Consider the following 25,417-nt stretch of genomic DNA (forward strand, 5'->3'; position numbering starts at 1 on the left):
AATTACCTTTTGTTCACCTGTTGACTGGGATCTGAATTGGAGCTTTACCATACTAAGCCTAAGAGCTAAGAACTGGTTCTTTGTCAGGAGAGCATGTCCAGATCACTTCTATGTAGAATAACCATATGATTGATTGTCCAAACTGAGATATTTTTGAGATTGAAAGGAGGCACTAGTAATAATTTTGTTCAGACAACTGGCGTAAACTTTAACTATCCCAGGCCACCTAGGATGTGTGGACATTCCACTTTAATAAAGCTTTTAAAAAACTAAATAACTCCTGTCATTGAGAATTCTGATTTTTCTGAATAAGAACCTCAGCTATTACATTTACATATATATATATATTGCCTTTAATTTCATATAATTTCAAATTTACAGAAAAGTTGTGAGAATAAAACAAAGCTTTGTGATATCCCCTTTAGCCAGATTCATAATTTTTGACCATTTGCTTTATCATTTGCCATTTGCACATACTTTATATATGTATTTTCTTCTGATCCATTGATAGTAGTTTGCAGACATTGGATCTCTTTACCTCTAATACTTCAGTGTGTATGCCCTAAGAACAAGGATACTCTTTTATGTAACGAGAGTGCCTTATGAAAATCAGGAGATTTAACATTGATAAAATATTGTCTAATCCAGTGTGTATTCAGATTTCTTCAATCGTCACATAATGTCCTTTATGGATGTTTTTTTCCCTTTCTAGGATAACACATTGCATGTTTAATTATCATGTCTCTAGTCTTTTTTAATTTGGAACCATTCCTCAGTCTGTCTTTGTCTTTTATGACTTTGACATTTTCCAGAAGAGTATTGCCTAGGCCAGTTATTTTGTAGAATGTTCTCTCAGTTTGGATTCATCCAGTGTTTCCTCATCATTGGATCAAGATTATGCGCTTTCAGCAGAAAGTCCACAGAGTAACGTATCCTTGGTGCATCCTATTAGGAGACATTAGCCATCATTTTAAAAAAGGATTTGAAAGTGGTTCATAATGTTCACTGTAGGTAGTAAACCCCTGGCCTAAGGTCTTGATCTCTGTTTATATTTCAAAATATTTGGCAAAGAGTAGAGATAGACTAATTTCCCAGAGGTCTTTTGGGCACCTGAAATTACAGAGTGGGTTTGTGAGAGAAGAAAATCTGCTTTCATGGAGAGAAAAGAGTCTAGAATAAAGAAACTCAATTTAAATTTAGCATTTTGAATCCACATCATTTCTAAGAAATTCATTTTTTGAAATAGTCTACACCACTTCATGCATACCCCCTTAGCCTGGCATAAAAAGGCCTTCATGGTCTGATCCTTTTCTGTTGTATGTTCCAGCTTCCTTATGCTCCCCCACTCACATTCTGTGCTCCAAGCCTATAAATTTTTTTTCACTTTCCTGTATGTGCCATGGGCTTTGATGACATTTTATCTCTCTTTGTAGCAGAACATTCTGGCTGCCTCTGCTTAGAATGTCTCAATTCCTTCAGTTTACCTGGCAAGATCCTGTTCATCCTTAGAAACTTCTCAAATATTTTCTCTCATAAGAAGCCTTATGTTAAGTAATTTAAACTAAACTCTGTTAATCCTAATAAGTAAATTTTCTGGTGCTTAAAATTTTAGGTAGATGTAGAAGAATGGTGTAAGAAAAGTAGTAAGGTTGAGTAGTTACCAGTATTGTTATATTATGTATTTTTTTCATATTTATAACTTTATTTACAGAGCTCTGAATGAAATGTGGAAGTGTCAGAACATGCTTAGAAGTCATGTACGAGAACTATTGGATTTGCACAAGCAGCCTACGGTAGGTTCATGATGTTTTACTTAAATTCATAGTTTAAGTCATTGTTAATTTTTCTGTAGTCATATATAATGAAGCAAGCAATAAGTATTTCATGTGTTTTATTTTCCGCATGTCAGTTAAACAATTTCTGTGGTTATCCAAGCTAATTTGCATTTCACATGAATATAACAAAATTTTATTTTCCAGCATGAGCAAAGAAATGGTGTTTTCCAGCTTATCAAGTATTTAGACACTAAGAAGTTATAGTTTATCAATTATCAAATCATTAGAATTAAACCTTAATATAAAATTATATTAGAAGTCATAAATGTTTTTTGCTCTGTGATTTGGTCCTTTATTGTAGAGTCAGTATCAAGTCAGGTATCAATCATTTGAATATGCCAAAGTCAAATTAACAAAGAAATTCTGCCCAACATTTTCTGGAAGGTGGAGAAAAATTTGAATAATCTCTTAATATACTTCTAAACATATTTGCTAGAATAGGTGTTCTTAGCCAGGGAACCATACACAGAGACCCCTCAGTGGCCCAAGCAAGGGTTGTCGAAATTTTTTTTGTATATGACCAGATAGTAAAAATTTAGGCTTTGCCAGCCATACAGTCTCCATGACTGCTTAACTCTGCCTTTGTGGTGCAGAAACAGAGATAGCATATAAATGAATGGGTATGACCGTGATCCAACAAAACTTTTAACAAAAGCAGGTGGTTCATGGGACCATGCAGATTCAATAATAAAATAATACTCTTGTTGTAATGGAGGAAAGGGCAGTAGGAGGGGAGGTGATATATTAAGTAATGGGCCACAAAATAGCTAATAGAACTCTATTCAGAAAGAAAATTTTTCTGCTCTCCGCATTTTTAGTTAATTTTCTTTGGTGTATGGTTTCACAGTAATTTTGATATGATACTTGTTTTCATTATCTTCTGTTCACTCTCCTGGAAAGATAATTTTCCTATGAAAGTTATATATGCTTTTAAAAATTTTTAAATAACTTCCTGCTGGCATCTCCTTTCCTTTTATTTGTGCTAACTTAATAGTTGTTGCTACTCCATAGTTCTTTGTTATCAACATAGGGTGTAGATATGGTAAGCCATTTTCTAGTGGGTATATTGTGATGGATTTTTTTTTAACTTAAAAAAATGTACAATACTGAGTATAGTTTTCTAACCGAAATTTGGTAGCACATGTGACAGCTTTTGTTTTTGTTTTAAATTTCAGTCTGAGGCTAACTCTTCTGCCATGTTTGGAAAACTGATGACCATAGCAAGTGAGTATGTTTATTCACTCCGTAGATATATAGTAGACATCAAATAATTTACCCAGGGGGACTATCAATTTAATACTAAGTAAGAAAAAATAATCCTTTTCTTAATAATTTTATTTCTAAGAGCCAGATTGACTGATTATCTTTTGGTGCCTCAGGATTATTTTTTAAGACAGCTTGCTTTTAGTTTAGTGGTTTTTCTTTTGTAGTATTGATTCTCTTTTAATTTTATAGAGAATTTGCCTGACCCTGGGAAAGCACAAGATTTTGTGAAGAAATTTAACCAAGTCCTCGGTGATGATGAAAAACTGCGGTCTCAGTTGGAGTTGTTAATCAGTCCAACCTGTTCGTGCAAACAGGCAGATGTTTGTGTGGTTAGTAAATTATACTTTTATATTTGTTCTCCTAGCTTTGCTTATAGAAACTTAAATTTCATTAAAGCCTTCTTTACATAGATTATTTTATTTGTGTGAGTTTAACAATATTGTGAGCTCTGAATTACCTAGGAGTATATCTGTGGTCAATTTAGTTCTCTTTACTTACCACTCGTCAGCCAAATTCCAGGAAAAACACTAGAGAACTAAGCCAGGGAGATTGATCCTAGGAATTGAGCAAGATAAAATGCTTTGTATTTAGTAGACATTCATTAGGTAAATAAGAATTTTCTAAATGCTTTTGTGTGTTGTGTGTGTGTGTGTATTTTCTTCTCCCATGTATTAGGTAAATAAGCAATAGTTACATTGGCATATACGCATTTATAGATAAGGTAATTCCTATTTAGACTTTTGTCTTCATTCTATTCTTAGACTCTTTATTTTATAGAAAACCAATTGTTGACAATATCAGGAAGGAAAAATTCATCCATTTATTTATTTAGCATTTTATGAGACAGTTTCTGTTTAATTTCATCTTAACCATTTACTACCAGTGAGACCTTTAGTAAGTTGTTCAGTATTTTTGAGACTCATTTTTCTCATCTCTACATGTTAACAACCTCACAGGATTATTAAGAGGAGATAGATACAGATACCCTATATAGATATAGATACATGGCCCTAGACTGCCCTTTAGGATTTAAATAAATTGTATTTCTATAGTATTACACATATATGACAAACACTATGCTTGCGACCAGGCTTACAGAGATGAATAAGAGAAAGAAAATCATTTTATGATTTTATTTATTATTTATGTCTAACTTTGTTCTAGAAAGATAATTATTTAAATATGTGATAAGGGATAAGGACTATAATAGATGTATATACAAAGTCATCTGGGAACATGGAGTAGGTATTTTTTTCAGTCTAGTAGGGATATAGGGTCTCTAAGTGGATCTTAAAAGAGGAGTAATCAGGAGCAGGTGGGAGGAAGCCAGTTTAGGGAAGGAAGCAGTGGACTCTTCCACTGGGCCTAGGGATGTGCTTGTGCCAGGTGCCCAGAATACTTCGGTCTTTGCACTTCTGAACAGGATGGTTTGCTGAGAACATTTATAGGTTTCATTTACTTCTTCGGCATTTAGAATTCTAGTTCCAGAATACTGTATCCTGCCGGGCATCTACTAATATAATTGATCATAGAATGAAATAGCTTGAAAACAATGCAAAGAGAATTGGTTTAACCACTTCATTTTACAGGTAAGGATTGAATTTTAAAGAGATGAAGTTTCTCATCCAGTGTTTCACAGCTGGTTATAGTGGCTGTGCTGCAAGTAGAGTCCAGATCTCACAGACCCTCGATAGTGCTCTTTCTATACATTTCATCATTGTTTGCAAGAACACGTACAAACTGAGTACTGCTCAAGAAATGTGGACCTTAAGAATGAACAATCAAGTGGTATTTTTTGGTCTGAGAAAAATAAGACTTGAGCTTGAGTTTGAGAAATGGTACTAACATGAATTCCTACTATTTGTCAGAACAGAAATATCTAAGAGTTTCCAAATCCAAAATGTATATGTGAAACAGATATTGTAAGGAAAACATCTCAGGATGAATTGATTGTAGGAAGCGGGAAAGTGGAGATGAGGACTGGACTTGCACTGGAAAGAGCATGGTAATGACACCTTTTTGGAGGGGAGGTTATTCTGAGGATATTTAAGAAGTGGGCCACCAAATGGCTAATAGAACTCTACTCCAGGGCTTCCCTGGTGGCGCAGTGGTTGAGAATCTGCCTGCCAATGCCGGGGACACGGGTTCAAGCCCTGGTCTGGGAAGATCCCACATGCCACGGAGCAACTAGGCCCGTGAGCCACAACTGCTGAGCCTGCGCGTCTGGAGCCTATGCTCCACAACAAGAGAGGCCGCGATAGTGAGAGGCCCACGCACCGCGATGAAGAGTGGCCCCCGCTTACCACAACTAGAGAAAAGCCCTCGCACAGAAACGAAGATCCAACACAGCCAAAAATAAATTAATTAATTAATTAAAAAAAAAAAAAAAAAAGAACTCTACTCCAGAGGGGAAAATTTCTACTCTTCGTATTTTTTTAGTTCATTTTCTTTGGTAAATGGTTTCATTTTTTTTTTTTTTTTTTTTCACACACACACACACACACTGTATTTTATTTTTACAAGAGATAAATAGACTGACACCAAGCATTGTACATGGATGACCACAACAAAAGCAACAATGATTGCAATTACCAAACATGAAACACACTCATACTATGTCATAATATTGACATTCAGTCCAGTAATCCTCCACTGTAACAGCTCCTTTACTTTGCAGTTAAAATTGATTTGTATATTCTTTGCCTCTGAGTCCTTGTGGGATTTTTTTTTTTTTTTTAAATTCAGACAGAAAGTCACAAAAATTATACTCATCCTCATCAGTTCACTCAGTCCCATGTAATTAATTTTTTTTTTCATCTTGATCTTTTGTTAGCACTTTTATGAGTTCATCAGTTTTTCATTAGAGTTCTGAAAATGCTTATTCATTCAGTTCAGCAGTACAGTCAGTTACCAGAAACCTGTACTTGTCAGAGTCTTTTCCATGAATTTCTTGAAGATGAAACCCTTTTATAGGAACATATTTGCAAAATCATCAGAGTACACCCAGAACTGTCTGTAAATGACAAAAGACTTAAAAATGACCACGGTTAAAGATTTGATGAAAGTTCATAATAATGCAGTTGACAAGAAAATTAGTTATTTCTGAGATATACATTTTAAAGTAATAACTAGGATTATTACTTATAACATTATACCAGAACATATAAGATTTTTCCATACAAATACAAATATAAGATTTTTAGAAATTTCATGTAATGTCTGAAACATTTATATTAACATATTTCCATACAAATAACCCAATGAAAGTTTAGTATTAGTTGTTTTGTTTGTTTTTTTATACTGCAGGTTCTTATTAGGCATCAATTTTATACACATCAGTGTATACATGTCAATCCCAATCGCCCAATTCAGCACACCACCATCCCCACCTCACCGCAGTTTTCCCCCCTTGGTGTCCATATGTCCATTCTCTACATCTGTGTCTCAACTTCTGCCCTGCAAACTGGCTCATCTGTACCATTTTTCTAGGTTCCACATACATGCATTAATATACGATATTTGTTTTTCTGACTTACTTCACTCTGTATGACAGTCTCTAGATCCATCCATGTCTCAACAAATGACTCAATTTCGTTCCTTTTTATGGCTGAGTAATATTCCATTGTATATATGTACCACAACTTCTTTATCCATTCGTCTGTTGATGGGCATTTACGTTGCTTCCATGACCTGGCTATTGTAAATAGTGCTGCAATGAACATTCGGGTGCATGTGTCTTTTTGAATTACGGTTTTCTCTGGGTATATGCCCAGTAGTGGGATTGCTGGGTCATATGGTAATTCTATTTTTAGTTTTTTAAGGAACCTCCATATTGTTCTCCATAGTGGCTGTATCCATTTACATTCCCACCAACAGTGCAAGAGGGTTCCCTTTTCTCCACACCCTCTCCAGCATTTGTTGTTTGTAGATTTTCTGATGATGCCCATTCTAACAGGAGTGAGGTGATACCTCATTGTTGTTTTGATTTGCATTTCTCTAATAATTAGTGATGTTGAGCAGCTTTTCATGTGCTTCGTGGCCGTCTGTATGTCTTCTTTGGAGAAATGTCTACTTAGGTCTTCTGCCCATTTTTGTATTGGGGTGTTTGTTTCTTTGATATTGAGCTGAATGAGCTGTTTATATATTTTGGAGATTAATCCTTTGTCCGTTGATTCATTTGCAAATATTTTCTCCCATTCTGAGGGTTGTCTTTTTGTCTTGTTTATGGTTTCCTTTGCTGTGCAAAAGCTTTGAAGTTTCATTAGGTCCCACTTGTTTATTTTTGTTTTTATTTCCATTACTGTAGGAGGTGGATCAAAAAAGATCTTGCTGTGATTTATGTCCAAGAGTGTTCTTCCTATGTTTTCCTCTAAGAGTTTTATAGTGTCCAGTCTTATATTTAGGTCTCTAATCCATTTTGAGTTTATTTTTGTGTATGGTGTTAGGGAGTATTCTAATTTCATTCTTTTACATGTAGCTGTCCAGTTTTCCCAGCACCACTTATTGAAGAGACTGTCTTTTCTCCATTGTATATCTTTGCCTCCTTTGTCATAGATTAGTTGACCATAGGTGCATGGGTTAATCTCTGGGCTTTCTATCTTGTTCCATTGATCTATGTTTCTGTTTTTGTGCCAGTACCATATTGTCTTGATTACTGTAGCTTTGTAGTATAGTCTGAAGTCTGGGAGTCTGATTCCTCCAGCTCCATTTTTTTGCTTCAAGACTGCTTTGGCTATTCGGGGTCTTTTGTGTCTCCATACAAATTTTAAGATGATTTGTTCTAGCTCCGTAAAAAATGCCATTGGTAATTTGATAGGGATTGCATTGAATCTGTAGATTGCTTTGGGTAGTATACTCATTTTCACAATGTTGATTCTTCCAATCCAAGAGCATGGTATATCTCTCCATCTGTTGGTATCATCTTTAATTTCTTTCATCAGTATCTTATAGTTTTCTGCATACAGGTCTTTTGTCTCCCTAGGTAGGTTTATTCCTAGGTATTTTATTCTTTTTGTTGCAATGGTAAATGGGAGTGTTTCCATAATTTCTCTTTCAGATTTTTCATCATTAGTGTATAGGAATGCAAGAGATTTCGGTGCATTAATTTTGTATCCTACAACTTTACCATATTCATTAATTAGCTCTAGCAGTTTTCTGGTGGCACTTTTAGGATTCTGTATGTATAGTATCATGTCATCCGCAAACAGTGACAGTTTTACTTCTTCCTTTCCAATTTGTATTCCTTTTATTTCTTTTTCTTCTCTGATTGCCGTGGCTAGGACTTCCAGAACTATGTTGAATAATAGTGGTGAGAGTGGACATCCTTGTCTCGTTCCTGATCTTAGAGGAAATGCTTTCAGTTTTTCACCATTGAGAATGATGTTTGCTGTGGGTTTGTCATATATGGCCTTTATTATGTTGAGGTAGGTTCCCTCTATGCCCACTTTCTGGAGAGTTTTTATCATAAATGGGTGTTGAATTTTGTCAAAAGCTTTTTCTGCATCTATTGAGATGATCATATGGTTTTTATTCTTCAATTTGTTAATATGGTGTATCACATTGATTGATTTGCGTATATTGAAGAATCCTTGCATCCCTGGGATAAATCCCACTTGATCGTGGTGTATGATCCTTTTAATGTGTTGCTGGATTCTGTTTGCTAGTATTTTGTTGAGGATTTTTGCATCTATATTCATCAGTGATACTGGTCTGTAATTTTCTTTTTTTGTACTGTCTTTGTCTGGTTTTGGTATCAGGGTGATGGTGGCCTCATAGAATGAGTTTGGGAGTGTTCCTTCCTCTGCAATTTTTTGGAAGAGTTTGTGAAGGATGGGTGTTAGCTCTTCTCTAAATGTTTGATAGAATTCACCTGTGAAGCCATCTGGTCCTGGACTTTTGTTTGTTGGAAGATTTTTAATCACAGTTTCAATTTCATTACTTGTGATTGGTCTGTTCATATTTTCTGTTTCTTCCTGATTCAGTCTTGGAAGGTTATACCTTTCTAAGAATTTGTCCATTTCTTCCAGGTTGTCCATTTTATTGGCATAAAGTTGCTTGTAGTAGTCTCTTAGGATGCTTTGTATTTCTGCGGTGTCTGTTGTAACTTCTCCTTTTTCATTTCTGATTTTATTGATTTGAGTCCTCTCCCTCTTTTTCTTGATGAGTCTGGCTAATGGCTTATCAATTTTGTTTATCTTCTCAAAGAACCAACTTTTAGTTTTATTGATCTTTGCTATTGTTTTCTTTGTTTCTATTTCATTTATTTCTGCTCTGATCTTTATGACTTCTTTCCTTCTGCTAACTTTGGGTTTTGTTTGTTCTTCTTTCTCTAGTTTCTTTAGGTGTAAGGTTTACTTGAGATTTTTCTTGTTTCTTTAGGTAGGCTTGTATAGCTATAAACTTCCCTCTTAGAACCGCTTTTGCTGCATCCCATAGGTTTTGGGTCGTCGTGTTTTCATTGTCATTTGTCTCTAGGTATTTTTTTATTTCCTCTTTGATTTCTTCAGTGATCTCTTGGTTATTTAGTAACGTATTGTTTAGCCTCCATGTGTTTGTCTTTTTTACGTTTTTTTCCCTGTAATTCATTTCTAATCTCATAGCGTTGTGGTCAGCAAAGATGCTTGATATGATTTCAATTTTCTTAAATTTACTGAGGCTTGATTTGTGACCCAGGATGTGATCTATCCTGGAGAATGTTCCATGCGCACTTGAGAAGAACGTGTAATCTGCTGTTTTTGGATGGAATGTCCTATATATATCAATTAAATCTATCTGGTCTATTGTGTCATTTAAAGCTTCTGTTTCCTTATTTATTTTCATTTTGGATGATCTGTCCATTGGTGTAAGTGAAGTGTTAAAGTCCCCCACTTTTATTGTGTTACTGTCGATTTCCTCTTTGATAGCTGTTAGCAGTTGCCTTATGTATTGAGGTGCTCCTATGTTGGGTGCATATATATTTATAATTGTTATATCTTCTTCATGGATTGATCCCTGGATCATTATGTAGTGTCCTTCCTTGTCTCTTTTAACATTCTTTATTTTAAAGTCTATTTTATCTGATATGAGTATAGCTACTACTCCAGCTTTCTTTTGATTTCCATTTGCATGGAATATCTTTTTCCATCCCCTCACTTTCAGTCTGTATGTGTCCCTAGGTCTGAAGTGGGTCTCTTGTAGACAGCATATATATGGGTCTTGTTTTTGTATCCATTCAGCCAGTCTATGTCTTTTGGTTGGGGCATTTAATCCATTCATGTTTAAGGTAATTATCGATATGGATGTTCCTATGACCATTTTCTTAATTGTTTTGGGTTTGTTTTTGTAGGTCCTTTTCTTCTCTGTGTTTCCCACTTAGAGAAGTTCCTTTAGCATTTGTTGTAGAGCTGGTTTGGTGGTGCTGAATTCTCTTAGCTTTTGCTTGTCTGTAAAGCTTTTGATTTCTCCATCAAATCTAAATGAGGTCCCTGCCGGGTAGAGTAATCTTGGTTGTAGGTTCTTCCCTTTCATCACTTTAAGTATATCATGCCACTCCCTTCTGGCTTGCAGAGTTTCTGCTGAGAAATCAGCTGTTAACCTTATGGGAGTTCCCTTGTATGTTATTTGTCGTTTTTCCCTTGCTGATTTCAATAATTTTTCTTTGTCTTTATTTTTTGCCACTTTGATTACTATGTGTCTCGGTGTGTTTCTCCTTGGGTTTATTCTGTATGGGACTCTCTGCGCTTCCTGGACTTGGGTGGCTATTTCCTTTCCCATGTTAGGGAAGTTTTCGACTATAATCTCTTCAAATATTTTCTCTGGTCCTTTCTCTCTCTCTTCTCCTTCTGGGACCCCTATAATGCGAATGTTGTTGCGTTTAATGTTGTCCCAGAGGTCTCTTAGGCTGTCTTCATTTCTTTTCATTCTTTTCTCTTTAGTCTGTTCCGCAGCAGTGAATTCCACGATTCTGTCTTCCAGGTCACTTATCCGTTCTTCTGCCTCAGTTATTCTGCTATTGATTCCTTCTAGTGTAGTTTTCATTTCAGTTATTGTATTGGTCATCTCTGTTTGTTTGTTCTTTAATTCTTCTAGGTCTTTGTTAATCATTTCTTGCATCTTCTCAATCTTTGCCTCCATTCTTATTCCGAGGTCCTGGATCATCTTCACTATCATTATTCTGAATTCTTTTTCTGGAAGGTTGCCTATCTCCACTTCATTAAGTTGTTTTTTCTGGGGTTTTTTTCTTGTTCCTTCATCTGGTACATAGCCCTCTGCTTTTTCATCTTCTCTATCTTTCTGTAACTGTGGTTTTTGGTCCACAGGCTGCAGGATTGTAGTTTTTCTTGCTTCTGTTGTCTGCCCTCTGGTGGTTGAGGCTATCTAAGAGGCTTGATGGGAGGCTCTGGTGGTGGGTAGAGCTGACTGTTGCTGTGGCGGTCAGAGCTCAGTAAAACCTTAATCCACTTGACTGTTGATGGGTGGGGCTGGGTTCCCTCCCTGTTGCTGTGGCGGTCAGAGCTCAGTAAAACCTTAATCCACTTGACTGTTGATGGGTGGGGCTGGGTTCCCTCCCTGTTGGTTGTTTTGCCTGAGGCAATCCAACACTGGAGCCTACCCATGCTCTTTGGTGGGGTTAATGGCAGACTCTGGGAGGGCTCACGCCAAGGAGAACTTCCCAGAACCTCTGCTGCCAGTGTCCTTATCCCCACGGTGAAACAGAGCCACCACTCGCCTCTGCAGGAGACCCCCCAACACCAGCAGGTAGGTCTGGTTCAGTCTCCCCCAGGGTCACTGCTCCTTCCCCTGGGTCCCGATGCACACATTACTTTGTGTGTGCCCTCCAAGAGTGGAGTCTCTGTTTCCCCCAGTCCTGTCAAAGTCCTGCAATCAATTCCCACTAGGCTTCAAAGTCTGATTCTCTAGGAATTCCTCCTCCCGTAGCCGGACCCCCAGGTTGGGAAGCCTGACGTGGGGCTCAGAACCTTCACTCCAGTGGGTGGACTTCTGTGGTATAAGTGTTCGCCAGTCTGTGAGCCACCCACCCAGCAGTTATGGGATTTGATTTTACTCTGATTGCGCCCCTCCTACCGTCTCACTGTGGCTTCTCCTCTGTCCTTGGACGTGGGGTATCCTCCTTGGTGAAGTCCAGGGTCTTCCTGTCAATGATTGTCCAGCAGTCAGTTGTGATTCTGGTGCTCTCGCAAGAGGGAGTGAGAGCACGTCCTTCTACTCCGCCATCTTGGTTAATCTCCCTGGTAAATGGTTTCACAGTAATTTCTCTCTTAGCTTACATTAGCATTGTGTATTCTGAGCACATTATTTAACTTTATCTCTATGTTCTCATGTGTAAAGTAGGATTTGTAATACCCTTTAAATGCTCAGGAAAACAACCACTGTTAGAATAGTTTTGCTGTTTCCCAGAACATCTGTATCATTTTGTCCTTCTCCCCAAAGGCTATTGTTATTAGTTATACATATCCTTTAATATCCACATTCCTTTTTTCCTCAGTAACAGAGTTAGTAGGAGTGGAGATCTGATATTTTTTTCCCCTTTTGTTTCAATTCCATTCCTAAAAAATTTTAGCAAAAGTACTTTGAGCAAGGAATATGAATAGACACATACTGTAGATTAATGCGAGTATACATGATGGTATAGTGAGAGGGTGAGCAATGGTATTGAAATATGTGCTGTATAGATTTGCTTTCTCTTTGGACTTCACGTTTTGAGTTTCCACACCTTGGTTCTAGTGGAGGACCACTTATTTGCCATAGCTTCAGCTCTGCTTGCTATTTTATCCTCTAGCATCTTCCTATGACCATGGTTCCCAAATTTTAAGATTTTTCCAGGAATATTGTTAATTCAGCATTTGAGACAGTCCTAGGTCTGAATTTCAGCATTTACTACCAATTTGACCTTTAATAAGTTACTCAGCATTTCTGAGCCTCATATTCTTCACCTATAAATATTATCAACCTCATTGGATTGTTAAACGAATAAGATAAAATTAAAATTTATGTACGCCCTACTAGAGGGCCCCCTGCACTGCCCTATAAGATGTAAATAAATAGTAATTCTTATAATGTTACATATACATGACAAACACTAAGAATTATTAAAATAGGTCTAGAGTGGGGTCCTGAATCTCCATCTTTTAGCAAAGTCTCAAAGTGATTCTGGGGCTTCCCTGGTGGCGCAGTGGTTGAGAGTCTGCCTGCCAATGCAGGGGACACGGGTTCGAGCCCTGGTCTGGGAAGATCCCACATGCCGCGGAGCGACTGGGCCCTTGAGCCACAATTACTGAGCCTGCGCGTCTGGAGCCTGTGCTCCGCAACAAGAGAGGCTGCGATAGTGAGAGGCCCGCGCACTGCGATGAAGAGTGGCCCCCGCTTGCCGCAACTGGAGAAAGCCCTCACACAGAAACAAAGACCCAACACAGCCATAAATAAATAAATAAATAAATAAATAAAATATTTTTTAAAAAGTTATTCTGATGAGTAGTTCACGGACTATACTTTAAAGAAAAACCTTCCTTACGGAATTATTTGGATATGCATTGTGTCTTCAGAAGTCCAAATTATATTCTGTCCTTTGGTCAAGCCTACACCATTATAATTCATTACATAATTTAGTAAATTGTATTATACATGCTCTGTCACCGAAGTTGCTGTTTAGGTGACAGAGGCAGGCAAATATTTCAACAGAGAATACAGTGTGTTAAATATTCTGATAGAATCATGCGCTTTGATAACACAAAGGAACAGCAGCCATCCCAGGCAGGGGTGGAAATGGGAATAGCTTGTTCTAGAATAAGTCATTCCTGAGTTGAATCTTAAAGGATGAGTAGGAATTAGACCAGTATGTGAAGAATGACTGCTTTATTTCTAGTTTGGGTGACTGGACATCACAGGAGATACTTTAGGGATAGGAGAAGATAATGATGTATATGTAGCCTCCAGCAGTTATATTTAGAATCTGAGATTCAGGCCTTGTTGGTATGTATTAGCATAGTTACATCTCCTGGAGGAGGTCGAGAAGAAAAAAACAAAAGGAGAGAGAGATGCTAACTTAACGCTATTTAGTAACAGTCATAGAGTGCTTCCTGTTTTCTTTTAATATAATTTTTGTTTGTTTTTTTGGCTGCGTTGGGTCTTTGTTGCTGCACACGGGTTTTCTCTAGTTGCGGCGAGTGGGGGCTACTCTTCGTTGCAGTGCGTGGGCTTCTCATTGCAGTGGCTTCTCTTGTTGTGGAGCATGGGCTCTAGGTGCGCAGGCTTCAGTAGTTGCAGCACGCGGGCTCAGTAGTCGTGGCACACGGGCCCTAGAGCATGTGGGCTTCAGTAGTTGTGGCACGCGGGCTCGGTAATTGTGGCTCACAGGCTCTGTAGCGCAGGCTCAGTAATTGTGACTCACGGGCTTAGTTGCTTCGGTGCATGTGGGATCTTCCTGGACCAAGGATCGAACCGGTGTCCCCTGTATTGGCAGGTGGATTCTTAACTGCTGTGCCACCAGGGAAGTCCCAGTATAACCTTTTCTATAGTTTAATGAGAGCGATACACAGGTGTGATATTGTGATTTCTAATGAGAAATATGTATTTGGTGTTTGTCCATATTTCTGGCACAGAGCTCCTAAAACCCTTGAAATTTCCTAAGTGATGAAAGTAACAAAGGTGTCTTTTGTTATGTTAATGAGGTAACTTTTGGAACTCACCTAAGAATGGGAGCTGGTTGCCATCAGAGCCAACCATGTGATTAGAGAGTTGGAACTTTTCGGAGGGGAGAGGGGCTGGAGATTGACTTCAATCACCAATGGCCTATGATTTATTTAATCAATCATGTCTATGTAATGAAGCCTCCATAAAACCCCAAAAGGACACAGTTCAGAGAGCTTCTGGTTTAGTGAACATGTAGAGATTTGCAGAGAGTAGCAAGCTCATAGAGGGCATGGAAGCTCTGAGTCCTTTCCTTGTCCTATGCATTTCTTCCATCTGGCTGTTCCTGAGTTATATACTTGTATAATAAACCAGTGATCTAGTAGTAGTAAGAAAATGTTTCTCTGAGTTCTGTGAGCCAGTCTAGCAAATTAATTGAGCCCAAGGAAAGGATGGGGGTTGTGGGAACCTCTGATTTATAGTCATTTGGTTAGAGGTACAGGTAAACCTGGGCTTGCTACTGGCATCTGAAGTGGGAGAGTTGGGCGGGTGGGGGGTAGAGATTGAATTTTAGTATGCTCTGCTTGTGTGCAGAGAATTGCTTGTTGGTGGTGGGTGGGACACCCCCCCCTCCCCGCCCCTGTTCACCATGTTGGAATTGGGCCCAGGAATCCAAAAGAATAGGTCACTAACATGAAAGTTAAACCTTTGGAAATTATTTCTTGTGAGAGATGTGTTTTATCTAGTTTACTGATTCCAGCTGCAGAAAAATATTGATAATATAAATCCTTTCAGGAATTTTTTTTTTTTTTAATGCAGAAGCCTTTGTTTTTTAATATATATTTTTTAATTTATTTGGCTGCACTGCTGGCACATGGGATCTCTGTTGCTGCATGTGGTACCTTCATTGCAGCATGTGGGATCTTTTTTTTTTCAGTTGTGACATGCGGGATCTCTTAGTTGTGGCATGTGGGATCTGGCCAGGGATCGAACCCAGGCTCCCTGCATTGGGAGCACGGAGTCTTAACCACTGGACCATGAGGGAAGTCCCTCAGGAATCATTTTTATTAGCTAGGAAAGCAGTAAATTATACAAGAGGAAATACCGTGTATGTGAAAGAATACTTTTTTAACTTTATTTATTTTTTTAAATTTAAAAAAATTTTTAATTTATTTATTTATTTTTGGCTGTGTTCGGTGTTCATTGCTGCATGCAGGCTTTCTCTAGTTGTGGCACATGGGGGCTACTCTTCGTTGCGGTGTGCGGGCTTCTCATTGCGGTGGCTTCTCTTTGTTGCGGAGCATGGGCTCTAGGCACGTGGGCTTCAGTAGTTGTGGCACACAGGCTTAGTTGCTCTGCGGCATGTGGGATCTTCCCGGACGAGGGATCAAACCAGTGTCCCCAGCATTGACAGGTGGATTCTTAACCACTGCACCACCCGGGAAGTCCACTTTTTTTTTTTTTTTAAACAAATAGGTATTTTTTATTGTCAAAATGAGAAAGCAGGTATGTATGAAAAAGAAAGGAGATACATAGATGCAGCGTTTTTTAAAGCTTTAAAAATTTTTTTGTAATAACAAATTAGTAAATTATAAACTGCTTGAGAATAGGGGCTATTTCCTTATTTCTTTGATATACCTTAAGAGTGCTTAAGTATTCTAAACAACTTATGTAACTATGTAACTAGTAACTATGTAACTAGTAGATATCAATCTGCAGTGATAGCATAGATTTGATCAAAAATTTCTGAAGCATTGTCAGGAATATAGAAAGAATTAATTTTCTTTACTCTTTCTGCTGTCATTTCCTAAAAGGATTACATATGGTTACTTCTCAGAAGTAGTTCTCAACTACTTTTCAGTTGTAAAACATCTTTATCTGATGTTTCTGTTTGTGTATTGGAAGTATGTGTGAGTACCCCTTTTTTTTTCTAGAGTGTGTAAAGAAAACAAGGAAACTGTTTATTTGTTGCTGCTTACTTGCCACATACTAATTTGGCTTGTTGCTTATCCCCAGTATCACTTCTGATTATGACATATATTATTTTAAAATAATTGTTATAAGAGATGACCTAAATATTACATACATAAAATATGGTTTGAAGGATTACTTAAATGTAAGATTGTTATATGGAAATACCAAAATGTCAGGTTTTTAAAACTGTGCCTTAATATTATTTACATGCATTGGTGTATTTTATATAGTGCTATTACTGTGCTTAAATGTGATTTATTCTTTTTCCTGTTAGCATTTCCTTTATTTTTCTTATGCTTATATATGTATTACTGTAACTCTTTCCTAATGCCTAGTTTTTCCATTTTTTAGTACTGACTGTATAGTTTGCCTAGCAATTTTCCAGTGGCATATTTGTTGTTAGACAATCACTTGACTTTATCTTATGTTAAAGCAACTAAATTTTATACAAAGTGGGGGAAAATCGCCTCTTTGGGAGACCTGCACAAAATAAGTCTGATTTCAAAAGATAGTAGAGTATTTAAGTTGATTTTAAATGTGTATCTGTGGTTTAGAGCAAAGTATATAAGGCCTAAGCACTGCCTAAAATATTTTTATTTTCTCAAATGCTGAAATTTTGCTTGATTAATTACAGCTTGCAAAATAAATCAAGCATCTCCTAGTGACTAATAAGTTTTCTTCAGAATCTCAGTTCTTTGGATTTACACTCTAATAACAAATATGGGTGGTATCTAATTTAATGTGACCTTTATAGTTAATTTGTGTCAAGATGTTACTGAAACTACAATAGAAATTTTTTTCCTTTCTCCTTTATCCCCTTGGACAAATATCCTTAAAATTTTTTTTATGAAAAATTAATAGAGTGACTATCATTTGTTATTGCTTTATAGTTCAGAAAGCACTTTTAATGTGCTTTATCTTGTCAGCTAACATTTTACACCTATTCATCAGAGATAATCAATTAAAAGCCTTGTTATTAAAGTAAATTTCTTACCCCAATGCCCAGCACATTGTAAATTTAACCTTGTCTTTGGAGGACTCAGTCTCTACAAACATTAAGTCCTTATATTCTTTAGAAACTTCCAGCAGTAATATCTTTTCTTTGTAGGAGCTCTTTGATGTAATGCCACCGTCTTTGAACTCAACTATGTTCTTCCAGAGCTGAAAAACTTTATACACTTACAAGTCTTCCCCTCTTTAAAAAAAAAACCAAATTGTTGACTGAAATAAAAGTATTTTTTCAAACTATGAAATAAACCAATGAAACCCATGAAAGTATAAATTGTTTTAATTTTTTCAAAAGTAGAGCATTAAAAAGATTGTTTACAGGGTATTAATTTTATGGGAGAAATATGAGACAAAAGGCATAAATCATACCATGTCACCCCCTTTCTTTTCTCTACAGTCCAGGTTTTCTAGTGATTGCCTAATGAGTATATCATTTTAGTCAGGCTGTAAAGCAGGAAAAGGGCTTTTTTACGTCTGATGGTTTTTAATCTTTAAATGCTTTTGTTGCCCGTGATCATTTTTATTTTGAAAAACATGAAAGAGGATGGTACTTACCGTAAAAACTCTTTTCCTTTCTATAGAGAGAAATAGCCCGGAAACTTGCAAATCCTAAGCAGCCAACCAATCCTTTTCTAGAAATGGTCAAATTTCTGTTGGAAAGAATTGCACCTGTGCACATTGATTCAGAAGCCATCAGGTAAGCTAGGAAATATATTCACTCATAAATAGAATATAATCTGAAACTACAGTGTTGTAAGTTTAAATTCTGGGTCCCCAAGAGACCTAAAAAGGTTTCCTGTACACCTTTTTAAAGGCAGGAGCATATATCATTGAAGTTGAAAGAACAACCAAAGTTCGTTTTTTGATCTTTGGTTTGCTTCACTACTTTTGATTTTTTTAAGAGTTCTTGTGTTTATTTTTAGCTTGTATGTGCTCATTAAAGAAAACCTAGAACATGAGAAGGAAGAAAATTTTAAATCTATAGGCTATCATCAGCCTTTGAGTTTTCTTAACAATTTTCATGGCCACATAGTGTTCTTTAGTATGTATTATATTACTGTTCACTTGAGATATGTGAAAAACAGAATAATATTTTGAAGGTAGCACAAGATTGCCATTAGACTAATCTGCTTTCAAAACGTGTATTACTTACCAGTTTTTTGGCTCTACTTTATCTGAGTTTTTAATTTATTTTTAACTTTAATATGGGTATAACATCTTATTAGATGAATGTGAAAATTAGTGATAATATGCAAAAAGTAAGCAGACTAGCATAATAGACATTGACAGCTATTGTTTTTAATTAACTGTTCCCATAATTTCATGCATTTCACTTGTTTCTAATGATTTTCTGTTGTAAACTTCTGAGAATACTTTTCCCTTGCACTAACCATTTTTCCAGTAGATTATCTACATATCTTTTCATGTTGGGTAACTAAATAGCATTTATTGATTCTCTTTTCTTTGGATTAGGAGACCTGGTTCTAGCTGTTAGTTATTTTATCTTATGTGAATCACTGCTTTGGTTGTATTGAAATTCCAATTGTATTAGTTTGCTAGGGCTGCCATAACAAAATACCACAGACTGTGTGACTTCAACAACAGAAATTTATTTTCTCACATTCTGGAGGCTAGCAGTCCAAGATTCAAGATATCAGCAAGTTTGATTTCTTCTGAAGCCTCTCTCCATGGGATGCAGAGATAACTCTTTGCTTTCCTCACATGTCTGTGTCCTAACCTCCTCTTCACATAAGGACACCAATCATTTGGGATTATGCCCCACCCATTTGACCTCAGTTTACCTTAATTATCTCTTTAAAGGCTCTCATTCCAAGTACAGTCACGTCCTGAGGTGTACTGGAGGTTAGGACTTCAACATAATGAATTTGGGGGTACACAATTAAGCTCGTAATGGTGATGTTTGTAGGGGGTTTTTTGTGGAGTTTTCTTGTTTTTTTTAACTAAGATCTCCTTATCTTTTAATTTCCTTATTTGCAAATAAGAAAGCTAAGGTTCTGAGAGAGACCAGGTGGTTTTTTACAGCTGGGTAATAGCAAAAACCATAACTTAAACTGAGATGTATTATTTTCAGTGTCAGTGTCCTTTGCTCTATACCGTTTGGTTTTAATGGGGTAAATCAAGGAAATGGTAGGCACTCTTTCCTTTGCATATTGATTTTGAAAGAGACATATAATTGGCATCAGGAAACCTTTGGTATTTGTCTCCATGAGGCCTCACAGAGTTTCATTACTTCAGTAAATTATAATAAGCTAGTGTTTGATCACCAGTCTTAAAAGACCAAAAACTCAGTTTTTTCAGTAGTGTCATGATTGTTTGGGCTCAGAAAAACGAACTAACTTATGGTTAGGATGTCTAAGACACTAATTTTATGCAACATTCCAATTTATTAATTTTACTGAGAAGTATATGTCATATAAGATTCCTTCCATGTAACCAAATTTTCATGGAATATAAATTGCAAACAGAGGGTTTATTTATTCATTGAACATACCTTTAGAGGAGTGATTTGTAAAGTACATTGGGCAATTGGGGAAGGAGAGTTACCTAACCTGAATTGTGTGAAATGGATTTGTTATTAGAAAAGGCTCCTGAAATAGATGGCACATAATATGGGTAGTGAATGATCAGTAGGAATTATAGAGATCAGCCAGGTGAAGATTGCAGGAGAAGAGCAGACCCGGCCACTAGCCCTGTGTCATTGAGCAGGTTATTTAAATTACTCATCTTTAAGATAAGAACAATAATAATTACTACTCAGTGAAGTTGTTGAGAGGCTTAAATAACATATACGTGTGTAGAACACTTAGCATAATGCCTCACACGTAGTTAAGTGCTAAATGAATGTTAATAGCTATTCTAGGAAGAAAAATAGCAGACACAAAAGAACAAAGGCAAAAGGAATCAAGAATTATTAAGAAAATTGCATATACTTCAGCCATAATGAAGGATTTGGGAAGGAAGCATTGGGAATAGTAGAAAATCATTCTAAATATAACTTTTAAAAATATATTTATTTATTTTAGTATATTTCCCCCAGACTTATGTACATACAAATACACATATGCATGCTACAGTTAGTTATTGGTCTGTAGATAGTGGTTGAAAATGAAGTAGTGATTGTAATAATGATTGAAACCTGGGGAGAGGGTAAAATTTAGAAAGAGAAAGGTTGAGGACTGAATCCTGAGGAAAATTAACAATTAAAAGTCTGGCAGAAGAAAAGGAATTCACTAAATTAAAAGATGTTTTTTAAGAAGGCATGGTCAAAAGAGGTCAGGGGTCAGACACTGCCCAGAGTAAAATAGTAAATTCAAATATCCACTGAATTTAGAAAATAGAAAAACACTACAATGCTCGGAATAGTTTCTTTGGGTTAGCAAGGACAAATCCAGATTACCATGGATTGAGAAGGGCATAGGATAGTCCTTCCACACCACATCATGGTACACAAAGAAAATTACAGTATTTGAGCAGAGAAAACTGCTCAAGTCTAGAGGTGACTGGCCTAGCTGAGTAGGAGCCCACTAGATCCCACTTGGCCATCTTGAGGTCTGAGAAAATCAAAGGGATATATACCTTATCACCCTTCTAAACTGCTATAGGAGATAAATTGGGATTTGGGGACAGCTAGTATAGACAGTTTAGCTCTAAAAAGTAAAGGAGAAAAATGAGCTGATGGAAAGAGAGTAAGGTTGAAGAAGGGTCTTTTCTTGTTCTTAATGAAGGGATTTTGAATATTTAAATACCTTTAAAAAGTACTAAAAGGAAAGAAGAGAGGTTGAAGATGGGGTAAGGGGAATAGAACTAGGATAGAGCACCATCCCTAAAGAAATGGAACAGGAAGAAGAAAATCTTCCCCTATCGCATTAAAGGAGGTTAGAAAATAGGATATGGAAAATTATAGTTTTCATTCAAAGCCTCCATTGTCCTCCTTTATGTTAACAGTGAGGTAGTCTGCTCAGTGGAAGGATTTAAAAAATAGACCTGAGTTAGAATGGTAAAGATTTTTAACAGTTATTATACAGGATAGGAGAGAAACGGACCCATGGATAATTTCCCAAGCAGTTTTGAACATGCATTTGGATTGGTGATGATCTTTTGCTTCATCATACCCTGTGAAGTATATGGAGTGTATATTATTTATCTAATTTAGAAATGAGGAAGAATACTTTCACAAGAGGAGGACTATAGTTCTGGCTTCAAGATTTGGGTCTGTCTCACCCAAATAGCTTTTTGACTCATAAGGGTGATCCCACCCACATTGTAATGAAAGCAGAGATTATGCCTGTCTTGTTTTGCACTGTATTTCCAGGATAGACCCTAAGACTTCACACACAGTAGGTAGTCAATAAATACTTATTAAATAAATGCATGCACAGACTCTATTATGAGTAGTCAGATACATTTATAAATTTTATCAAACACGTTTGTAATCGTGTTAATAAATTCATGCATTTTATGGGATTTCCTTCTAATAGAAAGCTTAATTCAGAATATTTTTCTCAAATTGGAAATAATTTTTTTTAAAATGTATAATGTCAGAGGTAACAATTCTAGAACAAAATATAGGGTGAGCAAGATTTTAGATGGGACATAAAGAGTACAAACAATGAGAGAAATGTTAATTTTTTTTTTTCCTCTCTGCAAGGCATCATTAAGAAAAAGAAAAGTCAAGCCACAGATGGGGAGATAAGACAAACGAACCAATTTTAAAATGGCCCAAAAATTTGAACAGATACTTTATCAAATAAAACATACAAATAGTAAATAAGCACAAGAAAAGACAATCAACATTATTACTCATTGGGGAAATGCAAATTCAAATTAGAGTGAGAAGTACCACTACACACCCACTAGAATGGCTAAAATTAAAGATACTGACTATACAAAGTATTGGTGAGTATGTAGACTTAGCTAACCATGTGTTGGTGATATTGAAAACAGTTTGTTGTACATTAAATGTACATATATTACCTTACGACTCAGGAATCCCAATACTAGACATTTAACTCTAAGAAAAGAAAACATCATTAAAAAAAAAAAAGAAAACATACTTCCCATAAAGACCTATACTTAACTGCTTTTAGCAGCTTTACTTGTGTCTTTAATAGAAATACCCAGAAGTCCATCAGTTGGTAATTGGATAAACATAACTGTGGAATATCCATACAACAAAATACTTCTCAGCAACAGAGAGGAACGAACCACTGATTTCTATGCAACAACATGGAGGAGTCTCAAAAGTATTATGTCACATAAAAGTTTTCAGACGCAAAATATGTAAAATATATAAAACTTTAGAAAAGGTAAAATTATAGTGACAGAAAGCAGATCAGTTATTATTGCCAGGGTAGGAAAAGGGAATTGACCACAGAAGAGGCATAAGGCAGGTTTTTGTGGAGATGGCAATGTTTTATGTATGTATCTCCACAATGATCACCACTTTACACCCACTAGATGGCTGTGACCAAAAAGATGAGTTGGTGAGGATGTAGAAAAATTGGAACCCTCATGTATTGCTAGTGGGAATGTAAAGTGGTGGAGCTGCTTGTGAAAACAGTTTGACAGTTCCTCCAATACTTAAGCATAGAGTTACCATATGACCTTGCAATTCCACTCCTAAATATATGCCCATACAAAATCTGTATATAAATGTTTATAGCAATATTATTCATAATAGCCAAAAAATAGAATGTCCCAAATGGACCATCAACTGCTGAATGGATAAATAAAATGTCTTACATGCAGACATTGGAACATTATTCAGAATTAAAAAGAATGAAGTACTGATACATACTACAACAAGGGTGAACCTGAAGAACAGTATGCTAAGTGAAGGAGTCACTCACAGAGACCACATATTACGTGGTTCCATTTATATGAAATATTTAGAATAGGCAAATGTATATAGCAACAGAAAGTAGATTAGTGGATGCCTAGGGCTGAAGGAGGTGGAGGTGAATAAGGAATGACTCCTAATGGGGAAGAGGTTTGTGTTGGGGTAGGGTGAAAGCTAAATTTGTTGAATATTTGCCTGTACTAGGCCATTTGCTGTAATAGTTTAATATCCTCAAAGTTTAATATCCTTCTTCAGTTTACTGATGAAGAATAAGTTTCAAAAACAAAGGTCATGTTTGTTTTTACTTAAAATAGTATCATGTTGACCAGGTAATATTCCATTTTGTGGTGGTTAGGTATATTTGAAAAACTAATTCAATAATGTTGGACAATTAAATAGTTTTTAATTGATGAATGTTTATGGATATATTTAGCATGATTCTTCTCATGAATTGTTATAAATTTCTTTGTTGTAAATCTCTAGGAATGGAATTACCGATTCAGTTTTAATTATAAGTGATTAATGCCTTTGTCCATGTGAGTGTTTGCTATGTTTTTTTGCTTTGAGTGCATTGTCATTTGTCCATTTAGCAACTGCCATCTTTACTGTTTTTCTTAAAATTGCAAATGATCTCTATATATGGGTATGAATATTACATTGCTTATACTTATAAAAATATATTTCCAGTACATGTGTTGTTTAATTTTAGTTTTGTTGTTTTTCAGTAGAATTACTCTTATTATACATGGGTGGGGCAGATAAGCTAAAAATAAGCTCTGTTGTTATGTAGAGAGTGAAGTTTAAAAAATCACAAAATAACTTTTTCTTCCAGAAGATATTTGAATTTGTTGTTTAGATTCTGTGTATGTCTACTACAATGTAATTAGGATATAATTACTAATAGAGTAGTGTTACTAATTTAGATTTTCTTACTTTAATAGTGCACTGGTAAAACTAATGAATAAATCAATAGAGGGGACAGCAGATGATGAAGAGGAGGGTGTAAGTCCAGATACAGCTATTCGTTCAGGACTTGAACTTCTTAAGGTATTTTTGAAACAGTTTGTCTTTTCTGCAGTCATAATTTGAATCCCCTTAAGGATATGCAAGTCAGGCTTTATTTCATTGGAAACTATTCAAAAGATTAAAATTTGTAATAGAAATCATATTTTATAAAAATAACATGTTTTCTACATTATAATAATGTAATTATTTTACATTATAAAATAATAATTTTATGGGTTTTGCTGTTTCGTACATCATTCGCGTGCCTGCTATGCTTGTAACAGTATGTGCTAAATGATCTTATCTTTCAAATAACCTGCCTCTGGGGTAGTGGGACTGTTCACAGGAAATTACTATAAGACATCATCTATCTGATCGGGAATTTTTTAAACAATTGGTAAACATAATAGATGCCAAAGAATTAAGAGAATTGAACAATTAGTAAGAGACATGATTTAATCTAGGGGGACCACAGCATCATCAAAGAGAATAATTCTTGGCATGTTTTAGGGATTGTTGTGAGTGTAGTCTGACTAGATAAAAGTATTGCTTTGGGGAGTAATGGAAGACAAGGTTGGTTCTAGATTGTGGAGTGCCATTGGGGCAGAAAGGTACCATCAAGGGCATTTAACCTGCTTTTTAAAATGATACAGCACTTGATAGAGCTTTCGTTAGATGGAGTAAAGAGGAGAAGAAATTAAAGGCTAAGAGACATGGGCTTCCCTGGTAGCACAGTGGTTAAGAATCCACTTGCCAATGCAGAGGACACGGGTTTGAGCCCTGGTCCGGGAATATCTCACATGCCGTGGAGCAACTAGCCCATGTGCCACAACTACTGAGCCTG

At 36.2% G+C, this 25,417-nt stretch overlaps 1 protein-coding gene across 5 annotated transcripts in view; it reads left to right on the forward strand.

Annotated features, from left to right (window-relative positions):
- The window catches only part of PDS5A (PDS5 cohesin associated factor A), a 132,555-nt gene that overhangs the window by 70,350 nt on the left and 36,788 nt on the right, over nt 1–25,417 (forward strand). For all 5 annotated transcript variants that reach the window (XM_036852330.1, XM_036852331.1, XM_036852329.1 and 2 more), the window contains 5 exons: nt 1,712–1,793; nt 3,011–3,059; nt 3,291–3,430; nt 18,290–18,405; nt 24,510–24,615. In XM_036852330.1, the coding sequence (XP_036708225.1) occupies nt 1,712–1,793; nt 3,011–3,059; nt 3,291–3,430; nt 18,290–18,405; nt 24,510–24,615 (493 nt within the window). The remainder of the gene's footprint in view (nt 1–1,711; nt 1,794–3,010; nt 3,060–3,290; nt 3,431–18,289; nt 18,406–24,509; nt 24,616–25,417) is intronic.

Source organism: Balaenoptera musculus, chromosome 5 (genome assembly GCF_009873245.2).
Source record: "Balaenoptera musculus isolate JJ_BM4_2016_0621 chromosome 5, mBalMus1.pri.v3, whole genome shotgun sequence".
Lineage (NCBI taxonomy): Eukaryota > Metazoa > Chordata > Mammalia > Artiodactyla > Balaenopteridae > Balaenoptera > Balaenoptera musculus.